Here is a 24,565-nt window from a genome sequence, read left to right as displayed (position 1 = left end):
ATGTGGGTGGATGCAGGAGACTGCCACACAATTCCCTGTACTCCACCCATAATCCTTAGGGATCAACACTGAATCGGACGCATTTCCTATTTTTTCATTTAACCCCTGTGTGTGTGTGTGAGTGAGTGAGTCTAGATGTCCTTGTGTTCAAGTGCTTTTTGATGTTATCGTTTAACTGCATTATTCCCCGTACTGTCTTCATCTCAGATTTTATTTATTTTCTCTCTCAGCAGAGTAACAGATGAATGTGACTCATGTTCAGCAGAATCAGTTGACGTTCTCTTCCCTCTCGTCATTCTCCTCTCATCTCTCTTGTATACCCTGTTGTCCTTGGCTGGCTATTATATTTCTTATCTGATATCCCTGTCTTACCGTTAGATCTCTGACTGTGCTGTATGGTTCATCCTCTGACTCATTCTGCAGGTGGAGGATTGATTGATTTGTCAAACAAAGAAAGATCCAGTAGAGAACTTAAAACCAGATTTCACTCTGCTTAAGGTTAGGGTTAAAGTGTTGTGAATTTCTCCAAGGCTTATAAGAGTGCCATTGTTTCAGTTTAGTAAAGTTTTATTTCCACTTTTTTATCTAACCCATCAGCAAGTGGTATGTGTGTGTGTGTGTGTGTGTGTGTGTGTGTGTGTGTGTGTGTGTGTGTGTGTGTGTGTGTGTGTGTGTGTGTGTGTGTGTGTGTGTGTGTGTGTGTGTGTCTGTGCTTGGACTAAATGTAGACTTTAACTGATGATAACTATAACTCTGCATGAAAATTTAAATTTCTCAACACTGGTGCTTATATAATACCTGAGTTTTAGTACCACTCTAAAGTAGTGTAAAAAGGTAAAGTAAAAACTGCGTTTTACTCTTAGGAATATCTCTCTCTACCTCTCTTTCTCTCTTTAAAAAAAATAAATAAATATATATATATATATATATATATATTATATTCTAATGTATCTTAACACAAACTGTTTTCATAATAATTGCCTGAATAAAATACAAATGGTTAATCAATCATAAAAAGTAATCATCAGTTGCAATCCTTCACTAAGGTGCATACCATTTAGTCATTACGGAGTAGGGATGTGATCCCCTGTTTATTTCAACATGAACATGTAATGGTTTTTTCCCATGTCTGTGTATAAGAGGCTGATGGCTTGTGTGAAGTCATGTATCCCTGCTGTGTGATTCTGCAGCCATATGTGGACATCATTTTCAGTCTGGGCAGCTATGACATATATATGAGTCACAGGTCGATAACGTCTCACTAAGATGAGATCATTACACACCGTGGAGAGCTCGGATTGAAAATGTAAGTCCCTGATACAAGGCACAAGAAACCTCTGTGTATCTGAGTGAATGACTTTGTGTGTGAATGTGTTTGTGTGCCAGACTAATGGTCCATTGTGCTCTGTCAGGGTTTGTTTAGCTGGCCGGGGCTGCTGGGCTGCTGGCTTTGGAGTCCAGTCATGGCACTATTTTTACCTTAGCAGGAAGGGAGCACACTACCTCCACTGTTACATAAACACACACTTTCACATTTCGTATCGCCTCAAATATATAGGCTATTCTAATTTTTTAGATAATCTCCCTTTCACAAACATACTCAGAAGTGTAAGCCATTCTAGATTAGAGGTTTAGGAAACCTTAAAAAATAAGTCCCGGGTGTAACAGAGGGTAAGAAAATATAGTCAAAGCAAGATAGTGTCAAGGAGAGACTCCAGACACACCAGGATTCATCTAAACACACACACATGGGCACGCTTAGTACATTGCCATAAACACACACACACACACACACTGTGGCCATCCCACGGCTGAGGTGTCTCTTTAACTGGTTGTGAGCAGCTGCTGTCCTCACGACAGGGCGTGAAAATGGAGAAAAAAAAAACACCGGTGTGAGTTTCTCCCTCTCCTTTGCTCGCCCTGGCTGTGAGAGGCCGCCCTGACCAGAGGGTGGAAGGTAGGGAGGGTCTAGAGGGGCCTTACCTCTGACCATTGTGCTTTCACAGTCCTGTGGGAGAGACACAGGAGAGAGTGGAGGAGTCAGAAAGTGCAGGGAACGGAAAGAGAAACAGTGTCACAACATGTAAGAGAAAGATCAGGAGAAGCCATCAGTAGAGGAGTAGATTTCTTTTATTTTTTTGTGTGTGTCAGACCATGGCAGGGGTGAGTTGGCTGGGAATATGATGTGTACTGACTGGACTCAACCTCAGGAGTCGGTCTGGACTAACTTAGTGACTGGGGAGTAGAGAAGAAAAGACAGGAAGACAAGGAGGGAGGGAAGGATTAGGGAGGCGCTGGATAATATGGATGAAATTGGTGGAGTGGATGATGTCATCAGGCAAACATCCAGCCTCTATCTCAATGATGACTACAAAGAGGTAAAGGACCATGTTGTGTCTTATTCCATGTGTATAAATCAAATAATCTAAACTAATGCATGCTGAGGGCTGCTGGAAAAATCAGTGTGGTCAATAGAGGTGGAATATTTTAGGTCATACAGTACATGTGTCAAGTACATCTCCATTTACATTCACAGTGTCTGTCAAGTATGTGAACAAACACACATATACGGCTACATTTGTTGGACGTTTTTGGAAATACACTTATTCCCTTTCTGTTTGAGAGTTATAAGAAGATTGATACCACTGTTATGTCTGTCCCTTCAAGATGAAGCCACAGCCATAGTATAAGCTTAGCATAAAGGCCTAGTAAGCGTATAGCTTAGCAAAAATAATTAAAGCGGGAGGAAACAGCAAGCTTGACTCTGTCCAGAGCTAACAAATGTGTCTACCAGCCCCTCTAAAGCTCACTAGTTTATACAGTATAGTTGTTTTTTTCAAATGCATTCCATTGGCAGATTTTGTCTCCTTTAGGCAGAGCCAAACTAGCTGTGTACCCCTGTTCCCAGTCTTAATGCTAAGCTAAGGCGAACTGAAGATATGAGAGTGGTATCGATCTTCTCATCTCACTCAGCAAGGGATTAAGGGTATTTCTCAATATTCATTAGAAAGGCTTTGTGTGTTGTGTGTAGCTATGTGAGGCTGACGTAATGGTTGAGGTTTTGGTATGAAACTGCTTAGAATTCTGGGGCAAAGATGACATAATGGTGTGAGTAACCAGGCTTTTATCCTTAAATCCGCTTCAGTCTTTGGGAGAAAAAACAGATTCCTACACTGAATCTTTTCCCACAAATCCATAGTGTGGGCTTCTTGCAGAGAGAAAGCTCAAATGTCACTTGGGGATCCATTGTCCTGTCTAAATCCACTTCATGCTCTCCATCTCTCCTCCCTCCCTTTGTCATTCTACCCCCCTTTTCTTTTCTTTTTTATCCCACCATAACCCTCCCCCACCTTTTTTAACCCCCACACACTCACACATGTACAGCCTTCTACCACTTGCTGAGTTCTTGTCTTCGACTCTGAGTGACAGGAACAGCCTTGCACTGACCTGAGGCTGAACTTTATGAGGGGTCGAAGGTCAGGTCCCTTATCAGGGGGGGATGTTGCTCTGCCTAGACAGACAGGTCTGAGATAGCACAAGATGTGGACTTTGATTTTAACATTTTTCCCTCTGTTACAAGTCTTTATTCTAAGCTTAGCTCACCTGCTGCTGTCTATAGCTACATATTTAGCATATATGAGAGTGGTATAAGGGAAAGAAAACCAATATGTGTATTACACAACATGTCAAACTATAACTTTGAATAGAAATCAGACTATATTTTCAGAAATATGTAGAATAGATGCAGTTTTAGTCAAATCCAAGCCTACAAGAACACCTGTGTGAACTGTGAAGCTATACAGCCCCGTCAGAAGAACACAATCACACAAACAGAAGACACAGTGACCTTGTATCTGTTTGTAGAGCTGTGAGCTCAGCAGCAGCTCTGTGTCAGGCCTGGTAAACATATCATCGTGAAGCCTTTCCAATTCTTCCAACCACGCATGTAATGCTTTTCACAGTTGCTTGACTGAAATAGCCTGTATTCAAGACCTGGTATGTGTGTTTGTATGTGTGAACAGTGGGTCCTTGTCTTCAACCAGGGAGTGACATATTGGCCAGTTAAAAGCCACCATTGTGCAGAAACAGGGAGAGCCCTAAGTGAGGAATGGAGGGAAAGACAAAAAAATGAAAAAAACTTATTAATAAATGAAGAGGTGACTTTTTGCAGGACCTGTCCTTTGGAATAGGATAGAAATCTGTGGGCATGCAGACACAAACATCCACATTTATACCCATCTCAGATCTCAACCACTAAACAATTACTTGCCACAAGAGCAAACAATTTAGGGGAATATGCTCTTTGTTAGCACAGATAATTAAATTCATCTCCCCCCCTCTAATAAAGATTTTCAGGGAAGATTTGAGGGCTCAAAGCAAGCACTGTGCCCTCCTTTGCCAGGTCTTAATTGCCCTCAAGGTCTCTGAATGAATGGTTGTAGAGCAGAGTGGAGAAAATGGCTTTGTCAATGAGGGTTTTTCAGGAGAGGAAATTGCTTGCTGAATTTCAGGAAAAACACAAATTAGCCCAATTGTGTTCCTCCCAATCTAATTTGGGTGGTGACGGCTCCGGAGCTCAAGGCCAGGAAACGAGGGAGGTGGTTAGATCTGTCAATCACGCTTTGTGTGTTCCCCTTCCCACATACATCTTAAAATGTTATTAATGCAATGGATACGGCAATTTACAATGTCATCATCATGTGGAAGCTCGATTTTGCCATTGTAGGATTTTATAAGAAGCTGTGAAAATACCCAGTAAGGCACACAAAGGATTAAAATAACATCATATTCATACCCACTTGTGTGAGTGAGCCAGTCAAAGGGGCAGAAAGGTTGTTTGTTTCTGGCCCGTGACATGCAGAGTTTGCCTTTTATTCACCTCAAACTTAATTTAAAAAAACCTTCAAGAGTAGCAACAAGCAAACATGAAAACAATGAAAATTAGAGGATTGATTGTTTCCTGCACTAAAGAGGCTTTGAGAACTCATCAACTTTACTTGAAGGAAGTACATTTTCAGATGTATGTGAAATTTAAAAAGATAAGGTGTAAGTTGAGTTTTTGGTATGAATGCCACCAGAATTGTGTAGAAAAGTAAGTAGAGGCATGAGCCTACATCTACTACTCATTTCGCACCTCGAACCCTCAGTGGTGGATTCCACACCTTTTGTTAATGTTTTTTAGGGCTTCCATGATGACTGTTTTACCACACACAGCCCACACACACACACTCAAGCACAACACCAACATCCTGTGTAACAAATGAGGTCTATACAAATACTGGAAGTTGTGTTGTCAGGCTCAGGTGCTGTATGCAGAGATGATGTCCTGCATGCGAATCCAGTTGCAGACCAGAAATGACGTTTGACTAGCTGTGCTTTTATCTTTTCTTATTATGAGAATGTTGATTTCACCAATGGCAATGCATCCTGACTATGCCTGCAGTCTGTTCTAGTTACTAAGTCTGTTAGGGTGTTATTCACGGCTGATAAATTAAGTTGATTAATCGATTAGTTGATCGGCAGAAAGATTCGATTACAGTGTCAGTAGTTCTTAAAGAAAAGACGCAACATTTGATTTTTAAATGTGAGGAGTTGCTGCTTTTCTCTGTTTAATATATTTATAAACTCCTTGTCTTTGGGTTTTGGAAGTTGTCCTGACGAAACTAGTCATATAAAAATGTCACTTTGGCAACATTAGATTGATATAATTAATCAGGGAATGGAGAGAATAATCAGCAAATGTATCAATACATAAAAATAATCGTTAGTTGCTTTGTGTGATTGACAAATAACCAATATAATCAATGATAGATGCAATACATTTCACCCTTTCACCTTTCTCACATTATGTAAAGGGGTAGAACAATAGTGAGTAGTAAGATTCACATTAAGCGCTATGATGAAACATTGCTCTTATTACTGCATATGCAAAAGTGTGTCCTTTTGTTGTTTATGTGGTGTTTACATAAATCTGTTTACCAGTGGCTGTTTATGAAATGTTCATTTTTTAAGCATCGCAGCAGCATTTTATTTGCGCTCTGTCTCATATATTTAAACAACCCTCAACTCTGATCCCTGGATATAAATACTTCTAGTGAGGAAACAATTTTTTTTATTTGGGGGGAGTTTAAACACTTTATGACTTTACGTCAGCACAACCCTCTAGCAGAGAGTATGTGTGGTCCTGCCGTTTTGAAACTGAAACTCTCAGCCCTCACCTCATGAGGGCAGCAAATGGTTAACAATGCTCAGTGAACCTGCTGCTTCTGATTTTCATCTTTGCCTGGAGCAGCTGTTCTGTTGAGTAACATGATGGACAGTGTGTCGGCTGTGTTGTGTGAGAGTGATGTACATGTACATAAATGTGTGCCTGCACTGTACCATGCAGCTTGCTGTTGCGCCTTTGAAGCAATGAATTGAAACTCTCAAGTGTGTTCATCGTGACTCCCCAGGCTATCTTTCAAACACACACACACACACACACACACACACACACACACACACACACACACACACACACACACACACACACACACAAAAGGAGCAGTGCCAGGTCCACTTCTTGCCAGTGTGTGCGCTGGCAGTGCCAAGTGCGTCTTGCGGCCTCTTGTGTGGAGTGGGATTATGTTAATTTGTCCTTGGTGGGGCTACTCTCACCAAGGCCTGCACACAACTGTCAGTAGAGACAGACAGAGAGAGGAAAGGAGGGAGAGAAGGAGTCGAGAAAACGAGTGGGAGAGAGGTGAAGCTGTGATAAGCAGTTTGGAGAGGGAAGAACAAAACGAACTGCAGAGAGATAGAAAGAATAGTGGAGGCCTGAGGCTGAGAAATAGAGATGGAAGGAGATCAGTGGAGATGGGGATAATGAGGAAGAGAGAGAAAGACAAATGTCTGGTGAGTCTGAATCAGGTGGGTAAAGTATGGGAATGTGAGGAACAGAGATAGTTGAGAAAGGTGTAAGATGTGTGGGGGAGTAAGAGTAGCGGGGGGATGGTTAGAAAAAGACAGATCCAAAGTCGAAGGTTCGCTCACCAATTTCTAACCGCCATTCTAGTGTCTTTTGTCATTTTGCCTTTATTTTACCATGAAAGTAGACGTATAGACCAGAAATATGTGGAGAGGGAGAGACAGAGAGGGAAATGAAGTCCCTGCCCACAGATGTTGAAGTTACATGGTATATAATTTACCCATTTGGGCATCAGACACCCCTCATGTGTTTTTTAAATCTTCAAACCTAAAACATTTTAACGAATAGTTCCCAGCCTTGGGGTCAGGTCACAATATAATGTTAGAGATAAAAAAAAAAGTTGGTTAAGAAGTTACAAAATAAGTAGAATAAAAAAACATTGTGATACATAAAATTATGTTTTCTTTGGCTTGGCTCTTAATAATACAGAATTGCTGAATAATCATAGAAACATGGAACCCCTCACGTAATTCAAAGTTTATTTATCAAGGTAACCAAGATATAATGGATATAGAGTTCCGCTGTCAATGCACATATTTTTAACCTCCACACAACCAACTCTGCATTCATGCATTTGTCTAAAGTTGTCCGATGCCTTGAACACTGAGTTTTCCCTATCTTTACCATGCATCCCATATGATGTGAATCACTATCCATTGCTTTGCTATGAAGCTTCACCAACTCAAAAGGTTGAGAACCAGTGATTTAGCTCACACCAGGTAAACTGTCTTTTAAAAAAAGTTCCATTCTTCCTGTCCTTTAGGCCTACTTATTTCTGTTGGAGATAAGGGCAGGAGCACTGCAGTGTTTAGACTGGAAGTCGTTAAAGTCCTTCCTAAATCGGGCCAAAAATCAGTGCTCTAATACTTGTTTGCATCAGTAGCATGTGCAAATAGTGGTACAGAGAATTTAACTCTTCTTGTTTTGATTAGAAACAGTCAAAGTTGCTCACCTCAGTTGGATGTGTTTACCTGCTATCAGCACAGACGAGACATTCTATGGAGACTGGTGTGTGAGAGCGTGTGTGAAGTGCTGCCAAAGCTGAAGCTACGCTGAGTTAGGAATTCAGGACTGGGAAGAGGCCAAGCGAGAGCAACTCTGGAATTGTGTAATGTTAGGATTCATGCAAATTTAAGAATGTCTGAAAAGGCTATTACTGCTCTTCATCTGGAGTTTACCACACGTAAAACTTCATCCTCTGTGAGTCTTTTATCACAAGACCTACTTTGAATGTGTGTGTGGCTGTGTGTGTCTTGGGGGAGAGGTGGGGGGGTCACTAGTTGTTCTCTGAGACAACAGCATCCCCTGCTTGTGACTCTTGGTAATGTCAATTTCTAATGATCCCAACTTAGATATTTCACACTTTTTTTTTCAGTACTTCAGCTGACTCCACACTTTGTATCAGAGCGTGTTAGGATGACACTGAAGCTCTTACTGCAAATTAAGAGGAGGATGTTGCTATTAATATACCTGCACCTGTGATTTGGACTGTGATAAAGTGCTCAGGGTAACGTGCAAGTCATGTGGGGGGATGTAGCATGCCAGAAAACTATATATAAGTACCTGTGCTTGTGGTGCCATGACAACAAGCACCCCCCTCTGCTGAAGAGTCTTTGATGAAGACACCTAATCCCTAGCAGCCTGACCCTGACCTCTGACCTCATTGTGAAACCCGAAAATAAGTCATCAAAAAGATCATAAAAAAATGTAAACTAACCTTGTGATTCTCCTGTTACAGGCCCAAAAGAATGAGAGGGAGTCTATCAGGCAGAAGTTGGCCCTCGGCAGTTTCTTTGACGATGGGCCGGGAATCTACACCAGCTGCAATAAGAGCGGCAAACCCAGCCTGTCCTCACGGTAATTTTACTTCATTCTAAAACAATTAACATGTGACTGGTGGTTTTCAAGTATTTTTTTTGTGGTTTGTAGATTCATTTTAAAGATATAAAAGCTGTTTACTGAATAAATAAAAAACAGAAGGCAAATCTCAAAGATTTACGGTCATGGGCACCAGTAAAGATACGACAAACATGGAGGAAGACAATGACAGTAAACCGAGAGGATTTGTGCTGCGTGGATGAGCCACACACAGTCAGCCCTTTGTGGCTGTCACTTCCCAAAAGAGCCACGCACACACACAAATGGTTCTACCACCTCCTACACTGCACCTTACTGGAAGTACATGTTCTGTAAACTCTCTAGTGTGGCTTGTTTTATTCCTGTGCTCTGAATCACGTCGATTTCTCAATATTGTTACAAAGGGTTAATGACTGTGACTCTTAATGTCACACAATACAAACTGTTTCTGATTCTGTCATAAAATGACAGTAATGTGTGATAATATCTTACACTTTACTGATACTGTTTTTTAAGGCTGATACCACGAACAATATGTGAGAATTTAAGAATCAGATAACAACATACGGGCAATTTTTTATTATTTTGTTTACATGAAAGGTTTTAAAAGGGTCTCCTAAATTACTTTTTCAAAGAATTGTGGAAGGTATTGCCTGCAAGTCATAAAATGTATTAGAAGAGTAGCCTTTCTCCTATGTGGTTTGTGTAAAATGACACACCTTCATTATAAACATTTGTGACCAAGATATGGACTGAAGGAGACAATTTTAAAGAAGTTAAAAGAAGAAACTATGTAATGGTGACCTCAAATGTATTTTTGGTAATTTGGTACTGCAATTTCTTTCTACTTATCAGCTGACTGATTGACCAATAATAATGCTAATATATAAGCAATAAGCTAATATAGGCAGAAATATAAGTCAGGCTCTACACTGTAGAGGCATCACATATTATAACTGCTCGTCGTCAGAAAAGTTAGTAAACGCTTTCACTATCTTTTAAATTTGAGTTACAGGGAGGTGTTGGATGCTGGCTCTCCTGAAAAAAACAATCGACCACTAAGGTTCTCTTTTAATTTGGACTGATTGGATCAATGCTGTCTAATCAATCAGCTCTGTTTGTAATTGCTGCAATGAATAAGCAGAATATTGATCTACAGTGGGCTGGATCTACACCTAGTGATATTCTACTGCTCCAAGGGCACAAAAACAACCCCACCGGTGCAGGCAGATTGGATCAGACCTACCAGAGGCTTCCTGGATCGATCCATATTGAAGACAAGAGGGGAGATGATTAAAAACACAAGCCTTGCTTAAATCTGAAGGCAGCTCGCATCTTTTAGGATCTTCTTTCTATTTCTCTGAATTTTCTTTCCACTTTTCCTCCCTTTAACATATGATGTAGACAACACAGTTCAGTGTGCATACTCATCATAGGTCATTTGTATTAGCAGCATTGCTGTTGACGTTGCTGTCTGTTTAGGCCCTGGTCCGAGTCAGTTACTGCAGAAAGAGCCAACATTTAACTACCTTGACTCTTTTCTGCATTTATATTAACATTTTGTCCGCTGTTTGTATCCATCTCTGTCTCTCCCTGCAGGCTGCAGAGTGGGATGAACCTACAGATCTGTTTTGTCAATGACAGTGGCAGCGACAAGGACAGCGATGCAGATGACAGCAAGACAGAGACAAGTCTGGACACACCTCTGTCCCCAATGGTACGCACCGATGTTCACATGTGCACTTTAAGGCATGCAGATTTATAATAGTATTTCTCCAGAATTCAAGAATGAAAGTAAATGACTTAAATCTTTAAATGACTATGAAATGTGCATTATGACGTACAGGGTTGATCGTGTGTTAAAGTGTAAAGACGCAAGATTAAGAAAGACGAAGAACGAAAGTGGTGAAACGGTGGAGATATTCATTATGAATCAGAGAGATAGCCGGCGGTTAAGTTTCTCTATGAATGTCTTTGCTCACGTTTTCTGGCCTGTTAACCAATTCATGGGTAGCAAATGAGAGGTGAATTGGAGTACGCTCGCCATGGCCATGGATGACTGGCCACATTAACCTCCCGTCAGCCTGAGACACATTTAACAGAAAGAGAGGGAGAAAGAGAATATTATCATCTCTTTACGTGTTCATCTGCGCTTTCCTCACATTCCTTTTGATGTAAAATGACGTTCCTGTCAGTGTGTAAAATTTACATACTGAAATGCCAAGAATACATTAACATTAGTTCTCTGACCTGGTCTTTCCTATCCCTCCTTTTCTCCCTCATTTCTTATTCTGTCCATTGTCTATTCCTTATTTATTCCACCTCGCCATATTTATCTTTTCTCTCTGTCTTCCTCCATCCACCCCATCCTCCCTGCAGTCCAAGCAGAGTTCGTCCTACTCGGACAGGGACACCACAGAGGACGACTCTGAGTCTTTGGAGGACATGGACTTCGTAAGTCGACAGAAGAAGCTGCAGGCGGAGGCGAAGCTGGCCCTGGCTATGGCCAAACCAATGGCCAAGATGCAAGTGGAGGTGGAGAAACAGAATCGCAAAAAGTCACCAGTGGCCGACCTGGTCAGTACTAGAATTACACAGCAAAGCTTCCTTTGAACGAGAAGTTTTACATCAATAAGGACACATTTTACAAAAAAGGAAACATCTGTCTTATTTTTATGTGTGACCATATTCTTATACATTACAAATGTATGTAAATATAACGGCCTGGACCAAGAGCAGTTTTATACCAAGTGGTTAGCACGCAAATACAACACAAAATCGTAAATTTCTCCCACTAATTTATTGGAGTTATTTATAAGACGAGAGTTCCTAAAAAAAAAACAAAGGCTTCAAGCTTTTGGTTTTGCTTTAAAGCAGCTATAATCAGCTTTTTCATATGAACAATGGATCACATGACTACTTCTATGTGGGAGGGGTTTCTTGTAGTGTTGAACTTGCAGTGAATCATTAACCAACTCTGCCTTTCCCCTCAGCTCTACAGCATCTATTTATAGCAACTTTCAGTGTAGTTTTTGGCAGACAAGCAGCTGTTTTCAGCTAAATGTGCCATAAGCTAACTGCTCAGCACCAAACTACAGACAAACAAATTTAGTGACTAGCTGGTAAAGAAAGTGGAACATTTATCAGTTAAAGAGACAGATATTTGGTGGAGAGGAGCCTGATCATGTCTGCTAAATTTGAAAATCAGCAACTGCTTTCTAGTTTGCCGTATTAATCTAAAGGTTTTTAGAGATTTTTGTGTCCAAAATATAAGTTATGCAGGCTTAAAACCCTCATGAGGTTTCAATATATCTGCTGATGGCAAAACATTTATCTCCTTTGATCTATTATTTCAGTGTTTACAGAATCAGAATCAGAAACAGTTTATTGCAAAGTACATTACACATACAAGGAATTTTGTTTCTGAGTTCACTGTTTTGTATATAAACCATAAATCATTTTAGTTTTCATGGAGTGTAGGCCTGTGACATCATCAGCCGAGTTGATAAAGCTGATATATCAGCTGCCACCCTTGGTATTTATGAACTGTTGTTTCCTAACATCTCTACCTGGTCGTGATGAGGATTCTAAAGCAAAACCAAAAGCCTTAATCAGCAGGTATTGTATAAAATGAATAAACTCAAGCTGATCATTTATGAAGAAGGCTTTGAAATGAACCCCGGAGAAATCATAAAGTCATATATGTCCACCGTTAAGATAAGTAAGCTAGCTAATTGGAGCAGAGAGCCACCAGATATGATGTTCAAAAAACTACATACAGTACAACATTTTTGTCATTTCCTTTTGACATTTTTAGAACAAAATGTCAGACATATTATGGTCAACATGTGACATTAAATTTGTATTAGATGGGTGGGTTGTGTTCCGTAACAGATGAGTATTATGTGGGTTCTGAACAGGTCACTTCCAGTATATTTTGTGATGATGTCACTTCTCTGTTCCCTCTCTTCCTCTGCCTCCATTGAGAGGAAGGAAGGTGATGACGACCCTGCTCATCATTATTTCATCAATTAATATCTGCCTCACTGCCTCTTGCGAAGCACACACATGAACACACTCACACACCCACACCGTCAGGCTTACACACGCTATATTTCCATCCGGACTTGCAGGCAGAACCGCTTTACTTATTCAGAGAAGAGGGGGCCAGCTCGGCCGGATCCATCTATAATTCATACGCCGGAAAGCATTGACTTCGGTGTTTAGGGATGTAGCAGTGCTCAGCAGTCAGAAGACATCACTGTCACAGACCGAACACACAGTGAATATTAAGATGTATGAAGGCTGCAGCGGTCTGCCATGTCCACAACACCAGAGATCTATTCAACTGTAATAGGCCATTGATTGCTAACAAGGGGGTACTTTGCAGTTGCATGGTGTGCGTTGGAGAAAAAAAAAAGTGAAATTATGAATTGACTGATAAAATATACTAATCTTAATAGGATTATACCTTCCACCAACCTGAGTCAGTTGTAAAACAAATGCCTTAAAACTAGTTGGCAAGGGAGCAGTTTAAATAGATAGCTAAAAGTAATGGATAAATGGTTTGAATAATCAGCTAATGGAAATTGATTCCCAAAATGAATGGAAAAAAACTGTACTGAAACTGAAACATTACACTAAATGTAATGGATAGATAGTTCAAATTGTTAGCTTAGAGTTAAATAGATGAAGTTCAAATAGATGACTTAAAGTAGTGTATTAACAGTTGAAATAATTATCAATAAGAAATGGCCACAGTTAACATAATTAGCTAGAAGTAATGGATAAATTGTTGGAATATTTAGCTAAAAGTAATGCGTAAATTGTTGATATAATTAGCTGTAAGTGATGGATAAATGGTTCAAAGAGCCAGCTTCTGCCCCTTATAGTAAACATGGACAATGGAATAGTATGATAAAATTTGTGTAACAATCCAACATAGAGTATTTCTTAACAACCACATTAATATGAATACATTTGGAACATGACGGCTGGTGTCGATGAAGGGCACTTGAGCTCATCTATCTGATAGAAAGAATGGGGGTCCAAGAACAATCCCTCTGCTGTTGTACCGCTGCCAGTTGGTTTAATTAATTTCCAAATATACTGGATTGTCCTGCCCGCTTGTCAAGGACAAACAATGGGAATTCGGCCAGCACAGTGAGCCTGCATCCAACCGTCTGTCTGTGAGTGTGTGCTTTCCTAAATCTGTACACACAGAAACGCCGAGAGAAAGCAAGAAAGAGGGGGAGTGATTTAGATTCTACTGTAAAACCTCAATTCTTTCTCTCAACTTCATTCAGAGAGAAGTGTGCTGTCGTTCCTCAATCTGATATTGAGTCATTGCTGGAGTTGTGTTTGCTGGTATTGAGCACTCAGTCAGTAATTTGTAATTTGACATATGATCATAGAAACTAACACAGCAGTCAGCAAACACCAATCCACAAGCTTTCCCACATGCTTTGTCTCTGACATCACATTTCTCTCTCCGTCACTCTTCAGTCTCTGTGCCTTGTGTGCGTCTCCAGTCACAGAAACTGAAACTGACACATTGTAGCCTCAAGTACAGTTGCTTCAGTGCCAATGTTAAAGTGAAAGAATGGCGAGAAACTACCATGAAAAGCCAGCCAGACGCCCACACATGCCAACACTTGGAGGGAAAGAGAAATAATGTAGAAAGGTTGGATGGGAGTGTTGACAGAGGGAGTGTTTGGTAAACAAAAAGCTAATGCGTTGGAATTGTATTACATATTGTGGCTACACTCTCAAGTTGATTGAGAAAATGAAGCAACTGCTGGTGGCAATCAGACTCATTAACACATTCACAAATCCAGAATTAGATAAATTATGATTCAGGCTTAAGGGCACAGGTAAAACTGAAAAATTAATTTCCTCAGGTACTAGTCAATACAATAATTGGCACAAATACAAGTTAAAACTTCCACTGTGCTACATTTCTCAAAAGCCTTTCATTTTCACTCATAGAGAAAAAAAAATGGAATTTCTCACCCTTTATTGTCACTCCACCTTTGTCTGTGATTACATAACAGATGTTTCACTACTGTTGGTGAGTGAGTGGGCAGACTTGGGAAGTACCAGTGGAAAAATTAACAAGATGTGAAGTGAAATGAACCAGGTTGCCCAGGTTGGTACTGAAAACTTCACACGGTCACCGAGATCATCTGCTGTTTACTTGTATAAAACACTGTCAACTTGTTTGTGACCAAACAGTAGTTTCTACTTGGGATCCGCAAACTTAACAGTCTCCCTATGCAGAGTGGTTAACACCTCAAAGAAATAGAGATTCATCGGGCCGTTGTCAGGAAGGACTGGAAAGCTGTTGTTTTTCACAGAAAAAGCAGCAAAGCAAAGGGCAGCTAATCACACAGTCTCACGGCAATCCGTGAAATAGTCACAAAATAAATTCTATTGGTTTCGTGTTCAGGGACACGAATTGCATGTCTTTTTTAGTGTCCCTGGGCACGACTTCCTTTTTTTTGGATATGACTTAGGTTTAGGCAATAAAAGCACTTTGTTAAGTTAAGGAAATACAGTCATGGTTAGTCAATACAGCTGACATTTTTTTCAGGACTCCATAATGTAGATGCAGTAAAAGACATTTCTGAATTCATTCTAATTTGTATTCTGATTCTTATTTAATGATGTCTATGAATTTTAGATGATATCAGGGCAATGAGTTCAGAAAAATATACAGTATCTTTTGGTTCCAGGAATTCAATTGTTAAATAAATGTCTTTAAAGGGAATTGCACAAGTATCTGAGAAATTAGCCATACAGCAGGAAATTGTTTTCAAGCTAAACCTTGCTTCCACCTCCAGATAGATGAAGCACAATCTTTAACATGTGTTTTCCTTGTACCCTTGTCTCTGTGTATGTATGTGTGTGTGTGTGTGTTTGTATATTTTTCGGCAGCTTCCCCACATGCCTCACATCAGTGAGTGTCTAATGAAAAGAAGCCTGAAGCCCACCGACTTGAGAGATATGACACTGGGGCAGCTCCAGGTTATAGTCAATGACCTGCATTCCCAGATTGAGAGTGAGTTGACCACAAACACACAGACAGTAAAGTAGATACACACAAACACAGAATCACTGATCTACTTTCAATTGCAGAAATGAGCAAGAGAGCAAATGGGGAAAAACATGCACATGCATACTGACCCATGTTAGTCAGTTCACAGAACTGTACCAGTTAACAGCTTCCCCCTGAGCGTTTACTGTCAGATCATTGATCCTGCTTCTCAGGGATGAATAATCTCTCATCTAACATTAAACAGCTCCAAAAATCCCCATGAGTCCAAGATCATGAGCTACTTTTTACTTGCAAAACAGACTTTCCCCTCATATTTCTTGTCGGTACTTATTAATTTCTATTAAGGCTGAAGGGACAATAGCTAAAACATGTGATATGAGAACAACCACAGCCACTGATTTGTTGTCTGACTGTCAATCATTCTAATGTTTTTAAAGACTTTGTGAGATAATTCTATGAACCCATAGTGGGAGATTTATATCTTCAACTATATCTAAATTAAATGTCCATCTATTGAAAAGGGGCCCAGTGGAATATGTGTAATGTTCAACTGTGGTCACTGTGATGTTTCAAGTATTCCCATATTGATAATATGATGTGGACTAATTCCTTCTTTGTCATAATGATAAGTCTGTAGCCTGACATGATTTTTTTTATTATTCCTCATATTATCTACAACTCCAGGTCTGAATGAGGAGCTTGTACAGTTGCTGCTGATTCGGGATGAACTACACATGGAGCAAGATGCCATGCTGGTTGACATAGAGGACCTGACCAGGTGATCAAGCACTTATTGACAAACTTATTCCCTGGGTTTACCATGATAGTTTTTACTCATATGGTGTATTAGAGAGAACAAAAACATTAATTTAAAGAGGAAGTTTGGAAATAAATAGTCAAGAAGCCTAATGAAAAAATAAGAAACAAACAATGTTTTTTTAGCATTGCAACTAATAAATGAATTAGTTTCTGAATCAATGATTCAGAGATTCAGGTTTGTTATGCTAGTAGCAGCTAATTTAGCCTTGAACCACTAACAAAGAGGCAGAGAAGGGATGAGGAGTGGGCTACAGAGATCTGGTAAGCTCACTTCTTTCTCCACACACCCCAGAATTTTCTTTTTAATTTTCAAACTTGTAGCCGTCAAATTCTAGTCCATGCTGACTCAAGTGACTTTACTCAAAGCTATTTATCAGAGGAACAGCACATAATTTATACCAGTTTGGCTCTCTCGTGCGTTTTGTTTTATAGTTTAGTGTTAAATAGTTTTTGGACAACAGTGGAGGTAGTGGCACAAATAAATTAGGTACACTAAGCTTTAGCTGTAAGTAGGATCCATTTGTTATAAACAAGAAGGCACTCTAAAATCTAAGAACAACGAGTAAGTATCCTGGCCTTAATGAGGATATAGTCTTAAAATGTTTTGTTTAGGCTTCTCTGTTTTTCTTTCATCCTATGTTTAATGTTATGGGTACCGAGTTTCCATTTATGATGTATACAAGAAACTTTTTTTCTGTGCTATGTCATGTCATTTTCTGCGTCATGTAATTGGGGCGTCCCATTGATTGTTTAGACTATATAGGTGTGGCAAAACCGGTTTTGCTTGTTCGTAAAATTCCCTGACAAGGAACTACAGCGGTCGAAAGATGTTGCTTCTTATGATGTAGCCACTTAGCCACTATAATAAGGCTTTTTCTCATAATTCCCTCCTTGTTTTTCTAAGATTTTGGAGGGGCTTTCTGTTCATCCTGATTGTTTACCCCGTTTTCCAAGAGCACCAGACACGTTTTGATTTTGGTTGAGAAAATGGAGCAACCAGTCATGTCCCTCTCCTAGGATCAATTCATCGTTGGTTTTGATCTTTTCTCAGGATTTGTTGACAATAAGAAAAATATCACCCAACTTATGTTCTGTTTCTCCTTTGCAGGCATGCTGAGAGCCAGCAGAAACATTTGGCTGAGAGGACCCTATCCAAATAAGATGCCCGTACCCACTCCACCCTGCTCCCCTCTGCCAAGCTAAGCTCCCACTCCAAACCAGACTTTTCCCCTCTGGCCATTCCACCTCTGCCCCTTGTCGATCCAAATCCTTCCCGCTTGTCCCAAGTAATTTGCTCCTCGCTGCTTCCCCGTCTCCCGATGTCTACCTTCCTGTCCACCCCACTGACTCCAGTGGTCGCAGTAGCACAGAAGAAGGCCACCCTCTTTCGGTTGCTTCTGTGGTTTTCTCCCAGCGCTAAGGACGGATGGGCACTTCCTGCTTCCTGGGAGAAGAGGAAATTGATTGTGTGTTGTCATGGATTCTGTCCCCAGCTTCCTGTGCAGTGATCGGCCTTGCTTTGCTATTGATTCTTTTTAACTTTCTACATTCGCCACTAAATTATAACTGTCAAATGCAAAAATTGTGGGAAAAAAATTAAATAATAGTGAAAAATTTAGTAGAAAGTCAGTCATGAGAAAAAGAAACAAAAGTGTATAAAAATAAAAAAAAAACAGATGGAAACTAACTTCTTCAGACCATTTTAAGTTGGACAGTAATTTTCAAGTATTTCAAAGTCGACCTGTTTTTATTCTGCACAAACGGTAGTTTTCAACTGAGAAATGTTTATTTGAAGGTGCTAAAAGAGTGTAAAGGAAACATGCCTGCCTTGTAGTGGAGTCGTAGCTTTTGGTAATACGTTCACTCTAATTGCTCTTCAACATTTTGTGAATGTTGATTTTCTGACACGAGTCATTTTAAATGAATAAGTGTGTTAAAATCGTTTTCATCCTACTGTAATCAAAAAACTTTATTTGCGGGAAGAAATGTTTATGTACAGATATGTAAAATAAAGAATAAACTTTGTTTCATATATGTCGGTTTGGTGTGCAATATGTTGAATTCATACGGCTGCATGTTGCTGCAAGTCAGACGGATGAATTTGCTCTTTTAAATGAGCTTCCTTTTTCTAATGAACATAGGAAGTGCAGTGAGAATATAAAACACCACCACATTACACCTAGCATTACTCAACTCCCTCTGTTTCGGTTGCCTCATCATGACATTGTTTGTCTCTCACTCTCTCATCTCGGTTGTAGGGATTACATACTAATATGGACAGCCCCCTTAAAGTCATAACCAGGAAACTTCCTTCACATGAAAAATGACAGCTTGTTGACTTATATATGATGAATGGTCAGTTGTGGTCCAAGGTATAAATGTACAGAAATGATGGCTGGAATGTTTAGTAATGAATACAATGTTATTTCATGTAAAATATGATAAATGTTATTCTGGGAAAGTACGGCCACTCTCTTCTGTCAGGGTCTTCAGTCTGATCATGTACTGTAGCTAAAGAGTCATTTTCAGTCTTTGATGGTCCTATGGTGAAGCAAGCGAAAGGCCAGGAAACTCCTGTCAAACACTCACTGACCACTGCAGTTTCAATGAGCACACTTTCTTTTAGGTGTTAAACACAACAGGTGGATCTCAGGTCCTGTAAATGGGGACTGGAGGATTATCAGAGTATGAAGTCATGCTTTATGCGTTGATCATTTTTCAATATATTTTCTTTTGAGCCTTGTGCAATTCTCAAATACTGATAAAAACTATACATCAGATTCAAAGTTAAGTCTTGTCCTTGGAAACAGAAGTTGGCAAAACAATCTCCCCATTGTATGTGTTTGGGGCCTTCCATCATATCACATGATAAGACAGGAACCCTCCTCTACCGAGACGTTCATCGGAGCATTGATGGATCATACTCTGTGGGTTGGACAGTTAAGAAGCAGTCATTTGTGTGAAACGCGCTGAATCAAACTATAATCATCCCGTAAATAAAACACCAAAAGTGAGTAAGGGGTCATCATAAGATGTCTGGTCCCACAATACTGATTAGCCTCGGTTTAGCTGCTGTTTCATTTACAGCTGTAGCCCCCATAGGCCTTATTATAATTAGACAGGTAAGTGAGACCTCTCTAACCAGGTGTGCCACTCTTAATTGCCCCTACCCCTATCCTTTATGTAACTTCTATTGTTTTTAATTTGCAGGTACTGTAGCATTGCCCTCGAAGCCTGACCGAGGTAGGCTTATTGATCTCATACATGTGAATGCAGATTCACACGTGATTCTGCTGCTGGCAGGACCAGATGATTATGACCACTGAGCTAATTATTGTGGGTACCTGCAATTCTGCACTAATCATAAATCTTAGCAGTCAATTCTATCTATCTATTTTATTTGGTCAGAAGCAAAACAATTAGTAGTTCTAGTAGTAGATCTATTCACCCATCAGGAGTGGCCAACCCCTATTCTAATTCATATTCACAGCAGTACACACATTCAAGCCCGTAAATTGTCTCGTATCTAAATTTAAACCGTTGCGTCACACTTCGAGTTTACTTTTTCCCGTAGTTGGTTTCTTTCAAAATATGAGACAAACAATGCGACTTCCCGTTTTCATACGAGCGTGCTGAATGACCGTCAACGAGGAAATTACAGAAGACGTTTTAGTTTTCTTTTTGCTGTCTCTCCTGCAGGACGGCGAAGGGAATCCCCCCCCCCCCAAGATGTGTATAAATATAATCAGATAAGAAGGCAGCAACACATTGCAACTTATCAAACCAGGCTCAACCAGAAGATATCCATCTCATCCAAAAAGATGACATTCTTTCATTTCTGTAAGTCAGCGTCAAACATAAGATTTCCCCCATATGGGTTTACTGTGTTTTGTCATGAAACTCGTGTGTAAACCCATAAAAACGCATGTGATACTGGACATGTGTTTGTTATTTCTCCCCGTCGTGCAGGCTTCGCCAGCTGTGTGCTGCTGCTGACCTTGCGCACATCCACAGCACACCCGGTGCCGAGCGCAGAGAAGTGCGGAGACTGCCCATTGCTCTTCAGGAACCTCCTGCTCAACACCAAGGAGCTTCTCAGCAGTGTGAGTACATGTCACAATGCCTTGTTTATGTTGTTGTACTGTATTTGATCTATATGTCTTTGACTCTGCCTTAACACCTCTGTATGTTAATAATGAATATCTTTATTTTTGTATTATAGGATGTCTTGTGTTTTGGCATCGCCTCTGATAGAATGGTGGTTAGGAGTCAAGATGACACAGTCCTGGCCTGCGTACCCACTCTGACTCAGGTGACACTTGATGATTTCTCTTAACATAAATTCTGAATGATCAAAATCATTAGAAAAACTACTTTGAGTTATCTTTACTTTTTGTGTCACGAAAATATAGATCTCTATAATTATTTTGTGCATATTTTCCAAAAGAAGATAAAATACTTTTTGCGTGTATTAATGGATATATATTTTCGGCTCAGCTATTACTAAATTCTATTTGGTCTATTATGTGTAATGAGGTTATGTAATCAAGTAGATGGTTCAAATGTGTTTATGGGCACCTGAATTGACCAGTGAAACAAATTGCTCATACTTAAAATGTTTTTAACCCCACAGAACTCAAGCTGCATGATGCAAAGAAATTCATCTTTCAGTGAGGTATGGTTTAGTTACTGTTTAATTTGAATGTTTTTCTTAAACATTATCAGACAAACTCTCTGTTATACAAACTTAATAATAATCAGTCCAGTATCTATTTTACTTAAATCAAGCTTTGCATTTGTTATTTATCGGCTTTTCTACACATCATAATTACAATAGTTTAAATTATACACCCATTGTTTCAATTATTCTTCTCATTTTCTCAATTTTGTTATAAAGCAGACGGATGACTGATGGGTGATTTATATTGTTTTTATTGACAGAGTGAATGTCTGAGGAACATCAGGAAGGACTTGGCCTACTATGCTGCTGCTATTCAGTCCTACCTCAAGTTCCCACTCAGAAGTCGCGTAGAAGAAGTTGCACTTCTGAGTCCAACTCTGGGAATGATACAGAGCCTGAGAGAGGTATGTTTATCTTGCATGTGTGGGAAGGGTAAAAACAGAGTCATGATTTGAAGACAGAAAAAGTGAGAGAGAATCTTCTGGGAAATAACTTTCGAAAGTTGCCTGATGAAATCTTTCTTGGGTTATACAGAGCTGCTCCCTGATGGTGAATGGAGAAGATTTCTCTTCAGAGGTATTTTTTCTATTCCTTGTTTTTGTTTGTTCCCTATTTACTCCCCATCGATCAGTCTTTAAGAGTAAACTCTGTCTTTTTCTTCAGTTGTGTGAGTATTAAGGTTGTTTCCCTCTTGTGTTGTCCTTTAGGAGAATGCTGCCCAGGTGTGGGGAGATGACACCTACAGTAACAGGCAGGAGATGTGTAAGATGATGAGGGGCTTCCATGTCCGAACCATCACCATCAGCCGAGCTATGGGTTACATCTCCTCAGGAGACCATAGGAAGTAAACATCCTGCAACCTCGTCACCATCATACCAACCACAATATCTCTACTTCTATTATTTTTTTTACAACTTAGCAAGCCTTTGTGATCATTCACTAGCATCATTTACAACTGACCAAGTATTGTTGTACACTGCACATGCTGCAGAACACTATTTATTTTAAATGTATTTATAATATTATTTATTTATTTATTTAAATATTTATTTAAATATTTATTTTAATGGTCCGTGGTGTTATTCATTGTTATTTAAAAATAAGTATTTTTTGGAATGAAGTGCTAAAGTTGAAGTGATATTTGTATGGAACTGGGTTCAAATTAAACTGATGACACATAAATTAAGTAAAAAGAAACTTTCTCTTGTTTTATTCAAGTCAGTCAACATTTCTTAACATTTTTCTTAACAATTATTCCACAATTCTTTGGCGATCTCGTGAGTGCCCTTACTTTTTGACTTTTTATAAAATACTGTTCAATTACTTTTTGTAAATATTTTACATTGACTTATTATGAGATGACATAGTATAACATTTTCATTAATCATACAAATTTTATAAAAAATAACATAGTAAATATTGAAGTAAGTTCATCGTAAAGTATGTCAAAAAAAGTTTAAAAAACTGTTAGTATAGTGTGTCAAAGAAATTCATAAAATGTTCGAGTAGAGTATATTGAAGAATATAATACTATATCATATTAGAACTCGTCATAGAATAGTATGTAGAATTTTTTTTTAATAACAGTAAATCAAAAAACAGCAGGAAAAAAAGTCATAGAATAGTATGTCTGAAAAACACAATAGTATAGTATATCAAATAAGTCATATAATAGTATGATCAAATGTAATGGTGGTATTATGTGTCGACAAAAAGTCACAAAGAAAATGCAAAAATGTTGTACGTCTAAATACATGTAAAAAAAAATGTATCTAGTATGTCTTAAAAAGTCACAGTATTCGAAGAAAGTCATAAAAAAGTCATGGTCTAATATTTCAAAAATAATCATAGTATATTATCGTGAAAAAAAATAAAAAAGAAGTGATAGTTGAGTATGTCGAAGAAATTCATAGAATAGTATGGTAAAAAAAGTAATAGGATATTATGTTGAAGAAAGTCATAGTAGAGTATGTCTCAAAAGTCTTAATATAGTATGTTGAAAATATATATTGCATAGTATGTTGAAAAAAGAAACAAAGAAGTCATACCGAAAAAAGTAAAACAAAAAATATAGTATAGTAAGTCAAAAGAATTAACAAAAAAGGCAAATTATAGTAAGTTGAAAAAGGTCCCAAACAATCTTTGTATAGTACGTCGAAAATAATTATATTTAAGTTTGTCAAAAAAGTATAGTAAGAAGAAAAACATCAAGAAAAAAATCAAAGTACAGCATGTTAAAAAAACTCATAATATAGTATGTTGTAAAAAGTCATTAAAATGTCAAAGTGTAGTGGGTTGAAAAAAAGGTTAAAAAATTTGAAAAACTTCACATTATAGTAAGTTGAAAAAAAACTCTAAGTCAACGATAAGTCATTGATTATTCTGTCAAAAAATGATAGCATTTTATGTCGAAATATATATATAGTATGATAGGGGGAAAAAATTGTATGGTAGGTCAAAAAAAGTAAAGAAATACATACATTTCATAAAAAAGTCATAGTATAGTATGACGATAACAAAGTCACTGAAAAGTAAAAGTATATAATGTTGAAAATGTCACAGGATCATAGTATAGTATCTCGAAAAAAAGTTTAAAATAGTGCAAATAAAGACTGTTGAACAAAAGTCATGAAAAGTAATAGCATAGTATGTCGAAAAAAAAGTTGTTGGGAACAGTTATGAAGAAATCATAGCCTAGTATGTTGAAAATTCTCATAAAAGGTCAAAATTTAGTTTGTTGAAAAAAGATCAATAAAAGTCATAGTATAGTAAGTCACAATTTTTAATTATGTTGAAAAAAGTCATAAAAAGTAACTGTAGAGTATATCAAAAAACTCATAGAGCAGTTAATGGTCCTAAGCGGTAGTGCACCAAGGAACTTTCAATATACTGGAAGGCACAAGCACTACCTGATGAGCTAAAGCAGTATAGGTCTGCAATAACTTCTTTCTTCGGACAAAATATTGTGAGTAGAAAAAGTTAATTGTATTTTATATTGAAAAAAGTCATAGTACAGTATGTACGAAAAAGACATAAAAAAGTATTGTATGTTAAAAAAAAGTCATAGTACAGTATAGTATAATGTACATATCTGGAAAAAAAGGTTATATTATAGTATGTTAAAATAAACTCATAAAAAAGTCATAGTATAATATATATATATATTTTTTAAAAGACACCGTAA

At 38.5% G+C, this 24,565-nt stretch overlaps 2 protein-coding genes across 5 annotated transcripts in view; both read left to right on the top strand.

Annotated features, from left to right (window-relative positions):
• schip1 (schwannomin interacting protein 1) overlaps positions 1-18,695 on the top strand; it is a 39,342-nt gene extending 20,647 nt beyond the window's left edge. For all 4 annotated transcript variants that reach the window (XM_054597791.1, XM_054597799.1, XM_054597781.1 and 1 more), the window contains 6 exons: positions 8,706-8,824; positions 10,424-10,541; positions 11,204-11,401; positions 15,761-15,884; positions 16,566-16,659; positions 17,809-18,695. In XM_054597791.1, coding sequence (XP_054453766.1) covers positions 8,706-8,824; positions 10,424-10,541; positions 11,204-11,401; positions 15,761-15,884; positions 16,566-16,659; positions 17,809-17,860 — 705 coding nt within the window. In that variant the 3' untranslated portion in view covers positions 17,861-18,695. The remainder of the gene's footprint in view (positions 1-8,705; positions 8,825-10,423; positions 10,542-11,203; positions 11,402-15,760; positions 15,885-16,565; positions 16,660-17,808) is intronic.
• Positions 18,696-19,732: 1,037 nt separating this feature from the next.
• il12a (interleukin 12a) lies at positions 19,733-22,229 on the top strand. The gene is made up of 8 exons (XM_054605648.1): positions 19,733-19,739; positions 19,911-19,943; positions 20,670-20,803; positions 20,923-21,012; positions 21,334-21,375; positions 21,642-21,785; positions 21,916-21,957; positions 22,089-22,229. Exons 1-8 carry the CDS (start codon positions 19,733-19,735, stop codon positions 22,227-22,229), a joined length of 633 nt encoding a protein of 210 aa, XP_054461623.1.
• The last annotated feature ends 2,336 nt before the right edge of the window (positions 22,230-24,565 follow it).

This window comes from Anoplopoma fimbria, chromosome 1, assembly GCF_027596085.1.
Source record: "Anoplopoma fimbria isolate UVic2021 breed Golden Eagle Sablefish chromosome 1, Afim_UVic_2022, whole genome shotgun sequence".
Taxonomy (NCBI): domain Eukaryota; kingdom Metazoa; phylum Chordata; class Actinopteri; order Perciformes; family Anoplopomatidae; genus Anoplopoma; species Anoplopoma fimbria.
The sequence above is the reverse complement of the archived record's forward strand: the minus strand, read 5'-3'. Positions and strand labels throughout refer to the sequence as shown.